Source organism: Penaeus vannamei, chromosome 31 (assembly GCF_042767895.1).
Source record: "Penaeus vannamei isolate JL-2024 chromosome 31, ASM4276789v1, whole genome shotgun sequence".
Lineage (NCBI taxonomy): Eukaryota > Metazoa > Arthropoda > Malacostraca > Decapoda > Penaeidae > Penaeus > Penaeus vannamei.
Window position 1 is genome coordinate 27845393 of NC_091579.1, and position 6074 is coordinate 27851466.

Below are 6074 nucleotides of genomic sequence, written 5' to 3' on the forward strand. Positions count from 1 at the left end.
AACTTTTTTTTTTGTATGGGATATTCACCAACTGGTTGTCAATGATCATACAATATTAGTAAGGATAGCTAATTTTAAAACCTTTTCTATAAGTTTCATACAAAGGATAGAAGAAATTATCATAATTCAACACATCATGTGTTACTATATTTGAGATATAAAAATAAATGTTTAGCTATATACATAGTCTACTCAATTTTCACATTTTAAAGCTATAAATGATAAAGCAATATACAGTTTGTTTTGAAAGTTTGATAATAAATTTAATAAATCTTCAAAGCCCTTTCCCTTTTACTTCAACGTTATGTAGTGTAGAGAACAAGACTCAATTGAAGGGAATGAAAATATTTGAGTGTCTTGGTTTTTACTCAACATGGAAAAAAAAATTACCTTGGTCATTTCTGCAGTTTCAAAACTTCTTTTTGTATGGAATATTCACCAAATGGTTTTCACTGATCATGCAATATTAGTAAGGATAGCTAGTTTTAAAACCTTTTCTAAAAGTTTGATACAAAGGATACAAAAAAATCATCATAATTCAACACATCATGTGTTACTATATTTGAGATATAAAAATAAATGTTTAGCTCTATACATAGTCTACTCAATGTTCAAATTTTAAAGCTATAAACAATAAAGCAATTTACAGTTTCTTTTGAAAGTTAGGTACTTTCCCCTTCTCCAGACTGCTTCAGTTTTTGTTTGAGAATCCTCACAGCCTGAAAAAAAAAAATATTTTAAAAAAGCTAATTAAAGACAACCTCACTCTTTCCAGAAACTTGCTTTTTCATATCAAAAATTTATTTATTGAATAACTGTACAGCTAAAGCAATACTTCTCCTTAATCACTTGATGATGTACAAATAAAGTCATGTAATTAAACTTCAAGTTTATTCAACTTACAATTCAAAGAAGTCATGAAAGTAAATAACGTAAATTTCCAACTTAATATATCACCAGTCAAAGGTAAAATTATATATATTGCAAACTTGCTATTTTATGTTAATAATAAAAATAATCCCTAATCCCCACTAACCTAGCATTCACTGCATTTGCAGCATCCACAACTTTGGACAGTGATATGAATCGGATGATCCCTAGTCTGCATGACCTTGATTTATGCTAGTTGTGTTACCTACAGTAAAGTACATGCATTATTTTGCCTTTTATACTCTAAGTATGCCAGACCTAAATTTAGAATTTTGCTTATTTGGTCCGTATATTATGGAAAGCAACAACATAAAAAAGAATATGGAATAATCAATCACTAAGGATCTGTTATCACACACTACTTAACCTCATGTCTTACCTTTTTATATTCTTCAATCTGAGCTTGACTATATTGCTGAACACTTTCAAGTAACTCCTGATACCTTCTCTCCATCTCACTGAGAAGTGTCCGGGTCTCCTCCTGACGACGTGTTAATGCCTCAGAAACAGCAAAGGATCTTTCCTTTTCTAAGGTCATCTGATGTTTCAAGATCTGAAAGTTAAATCAAATATAAAAATGCATCTTTCAATGACCTACCACAATGTTCTATACTTACATGATACTTGTTCAAATGTCCCTCAAGAAATAAAATACTGTCTTTCAATGATCTACCACACTGGTCCATTACATACCAGATACTCATGGAAATAAAATAATATCATAAGCTTAGGCTACTGGAATATGGTTCTGCTGCGTCTGTTTGCATGTATATGCATAATTTAATCATTCTAAGATCATATGTGTGACTTTCTTAATTTTTCATCATGTGCTGAATCACATTTTTTATTTCCTGTTATTTCCTAGTACAGACATCATTTGTAAATTTCATTTGTTATCAAAGATCTCAAATACTCTTACATCTTACCTCTTGCTTGTGATGCATCTGCAGTTCTACTATTTCCTCTGCATGCCTTTGTTGCAGCCTCTGGAGAGTTTTCTTCTCTTGTCTGATAGTATAATCAGACTCCTCAAGCTTAGCATTTAGATTGATGACTTCCTTTTCCAAAGCCTGGATTGAACTTACATATTCCTTTTGTTGTTTATGAATATTTCTCAGTTGATTTCTTTGTTGCTCAAAAGCTGCACTCTAGCATAGAAAAAATAATATAATAATAACTAAAGGAAATATTGTACATAATAGGATATGTAACATCACAAGGAATAAAACAATATACTATATAAAAAGCAGAGCTTCATTTCTTCCTTATGAAGAGAAATGAAAAATATCAAAAGCACTTTACTGGATTTCTAAAAGCTCTAGAGTAGATATTTTTTCTATTGATTGGAACTTAAGTTATTTTATTTTTCTTACTTGTAAGAAAACATGTAATACATACATAATATACTGATGTTAGAAATATGGTTCAAAAACAGACCAGAACTACAGAGTCAGCCATATAAATGTGAGAATGAAGAAAAAAAAATACTTGCCTTTGTTAGTGCTTCTGACAGTTTTTCCTGTAGAAGCACTATCATCTCGTTCATCCTTTTCCGTTCTTCATTATTCTCTTTCTGTATTTTTTCTGTTTCTTTCTCGGATAACATCTGGAGTTCCTAAAAAGATCACAAATTACAATTAACTAATATCCAGTCTCTATTAAAAAGAAAAGCTGTACCCATTAAAGTTGCAAATAATTCATATAGTATACATGCTGGAAACAGACATTGCTCTTGAAAGAAAAATTTATAAAGGAATATTTGACATACTTATTCTATACTTTATCATTAGTCCCATTTTTATGGAAAATTTTCAAAAATACACTTTTCATTATCTACGCCACTATCCATTTGGTTAAATGGTTAATGTTTGAAAGCAAAATAAATGTGTTAGACATCTAAGGTCATGCAGCCCTATGGGAAAGTATGGTTAAAAAGATACCAAATATCCCCTTGGCAAATTGTAATCAGAATCTAATTAATAAACAAACCTGAAGGGCTTTATCCAGCATCCTCTTTTGATCTGCTTCTAAGCTATAGAATTTTTTCTGCCACTTTTCGGATTCTGCTTTCCATATTTTTATCTCCTCCTCCTGCTTTCTCTTCTCAAGCTGCAGCGTTGAAATACAATCCTCCTGTTCCGATATTCTACGCTCAATATCATTTGCTGGTTTTAACCTGGAACAATCAATTATTAATGTAATATCTATAAAGGCTGCATTTAGTAACTATTCTTAAGCATTGCAAACAATTTATTCTACACTCATTACCAGATTCATGTTCTTTAAGTTACATATATAAACAAAACAAATATCCACATCAAAATAATAATGAATTGAAATAGCTAATGCCTACGAATTATCTTGTTTACTATTGGCGTTTTCTTTTTTTTCAAATATTTGCTCATATTCCCCCATCATAGAGGGATACATCATATATTGAAATTATGCAATTCACTTATCATTACGTGAACATCAAATAATGGTTTTAATCCTATTTTACACCATACCTGTTTCTTAGTTCTTCTACTTCATGTCTGAGGGCATCCTTTTCCTTAGATATTTCCTCAAGATTCGAGATCAGCTGCTCATTTTCCTGCTTTGGATTTCTCTTCTCTAGAAACAATTCAGTTTCTCTTTTCTCTGCCTGCAAGGATTGTCTTAGTGTTACAGCGTATAAAATGAGATAGCATTTACAAACATAATTTACAAATATGTTTTGTCATGTGTCAGCAAACATTTTTTACTCACCCTTAATTTACTTATTACAGCATTCATTTGCATTATATGTGTTTGATGTTCCTTCTCCACTAGCTCAACTCGTTTTCTGTTTTCTGACAATAAATCCATAATTTTTGTATCAAAGTTTTTTGTGGCTTCCTCACGAGCAGCTGATACTCTACTTTCTGCTTCATGCACCTAACAATAGAAAATTAACAGTTAAAAATATATACAGTAATAATATATGTCAACTTGAAGCATAAGTAAACCTGTAAATTCAATCTATTATTTTCTTTAATAAAAAGAAATGGAGTAAAAAAGACAACTCTACAAATAATTGACTGATTTATATACTTGAATAAAGGAATGGAAAAAAAATCCACTCACCTTTTTTTCACACTCTAAATGTAACAAAGACAAAGCTTCCTTATGTCTTTCTTCTTGATATCTTAACTTATCTTCATAAACTCGAATCTCCTTCCCTTTCTTCATCTCAAGATCTCTCATTTTGGATTCTAACTCTTCCACAACCTGCCACAGAAGGATACATTTGAGAGAAAACTCAAAACTCGAACTCTCATTAAAAGGGATTCTTTCAGTATACAAATTTTATATAGAAAACATGTATATCTCTGGGTCAACAATCTTAATTCAAAAGCACAGAAAATTATGCCAATTTTGTGGCAAGGTCACATTTTCTCTTTCCTCTTCATAAACATTAGTACTGCTATATATATCATGCACTATTATCATAGGGAGGATAAATATTTCTACAGCACTGAATGGAATTCTTAAATATACTAAACCTGCATCATTATCAGAATCATGTAAAAAAGAATTAGACTAATGAATGCATATGCATGAAATTAATATAACGTGGATGAAATTTTTCTTAGTGTAAAGTGTAACCTGTTGTTTGATAAAGCAATATGTGATCTTTGGTATTATATACTGAACTAGTATTGCTATTTCTAAATGCCTTATATATTGATAAATCACACTAACAATGTATCATTCACCCAAGTTGATTTTTTTTATAATAAACAGCATATGAATTGCTTTCAGTGAACCAAAATTACTTGAAATCTTACCTGAACCATTTCTGTAAGTTTGTCCCTATATAGGGATATCCTTGCATTAGCTTCTTCATCCTTCTTCTCCAATGCAAACCTCAATTTTTCCTGATTTAATTGCTCTTGGTGGAGATGAAGTTGACGGAGCTGAGTTTCTAGCATAGTTGACATAGCATTCCCATATCTTTCACTTATAGTATTATTCAGAGAAGAAATATGGCTCTGGTTCAGACATAAAGCATGTCCTTGTTTATCTTGGATACTTACCTCTTCATGTTTTTGCTGGTTACAATGGCAATTGTAATTTGCATCTCTTGAAAGAGGAATTTTAAGACCAGGATAAGATTCATTACTTCTTGACATATGGAAATCCTTATAGACATTACTACCCTCTTTTAAAACTCCATTTTGCAAATCTAAACCTGATCCAAATGTTTTAGAATGATAAAGCTTTTTCCTTTCTTCTTCCTCTTCAATACTGACTTTTCCTTTATATCCCTCAATTGAATTAACTAATGTGTAGAGACGCTGGCGTACTCTACTCTTCAACTTTGGGCTCACAGGTATATCAAAGAGATTTTTCTTGACTGAATCAACATCAGGTTCATCAGCTGTGGCAGACTTTAATGGTCCTGAGAAAGAACGGCTTCTTGTCATTTTGGGTTTTGCTGAAACATCATCCATAAATCGTGATAAAATGGAATTTCTCTTGCTTTGAGAATCAAGATCAACTTTCACCTTTGTATTATACAATTGTGTTGATACATCCTCACAGTCATCATCAGAGGCTAAACTATCCACTTGATGCTCTGTAAGATCTCCTGCATCATCAATAGAAGAGAGAAGAGGATCATCCAATATCATCTTACTTGGTAAAATGGCCCGATCAGCCATAATACCAGGGAATCTAAACTCCTTCTTTGGTGTTGACGTAACATACTGATTAGCTTTCCCTTCCGAAGACAGTGACTTTTGATTGCCTTGTGCACTGCCATTTTCATCATTAGAAAGTCCTTTGCATGAGTCGATGCCAGAATCTTGGCCACTGTTCATACTGGGCCTTTCTGAAGATTCTTGTACTTTTTCTCCTTCACTGTCACCCATTCTTCAATATTCATCTTGTTTTCCAGCTTAAATTGCATATCTTGTATCCATATTTCTTTATTCTTGCATTTCTGAAAAATTAGGAGAAATAAGTAATCCCTTATTTTGAAGAACATAATTACAATACATTTATATATAATAGTTTCAACAATTTTTCTTCACTAGGCCTATCCAATACAATGAAACTATCCAGGACAGAACAATGGGAAGAACTAGAAAAGTAAACAATACTGTCCTAAAGCACGAAAG

General features: G+C 31.7%; 1 protein-coding gene across 4 annotated transcripts in view; it reads right to left on the reverse strand.

Moving 5' to 3' along the window:
• Window positions 1-534: 534 nt before the first annotated feature.
• LOC113812276 (trichohyalin) overlaps window positions 535-6074 on the reverse strand; it is a 7493-nt gene continuing 1953 nt past the window's right edge. For 3 of the 4 annotated variants that reach the window (XM_027364138.2, XM_070144033.1, XM_027364140.2), the window contains 9 exons: window positions 4740-5896; window positions 4036-4179; window positions 3679-3846; window positions 3438-3574; window positions 2920-3106; window positions 2423-2545; window positions 1857-2078; window positions 1310-1483; window positions 535-719 (listed from right to left, as the gene is read on the reverse strand). In XM_027364138.2, coding sequence (XP_027219939.2) covers window positions 663-719; window positions 1310-1483; window positions 1857-2078; window positions 2423-2545; window positions 2920-3106; window positions 3438-3574; window positions 3679-3846; window positions 4036-4179; window positions 4740-5825 — 2298 coding nt within the window. In that variant the 5' untranslated portion in view covers window positions 5826-5896 and the 3' untranslated portion in view covers window positions 535-662. Of the gene's footprint in view, window positions 720-1036; window positions 1136-1309; window positions 1484-1856; window positions 2079-2422; window positions 2546-2919; window positions 3107-3437; window positions 3575-3678; window positions 3847-4035; window positions 4180-4739; window positions 5897-6074 lie in introns of all 4 variants that reach the window. The other variant, XR_003476296.2, reaches the window with a different exon arrangement.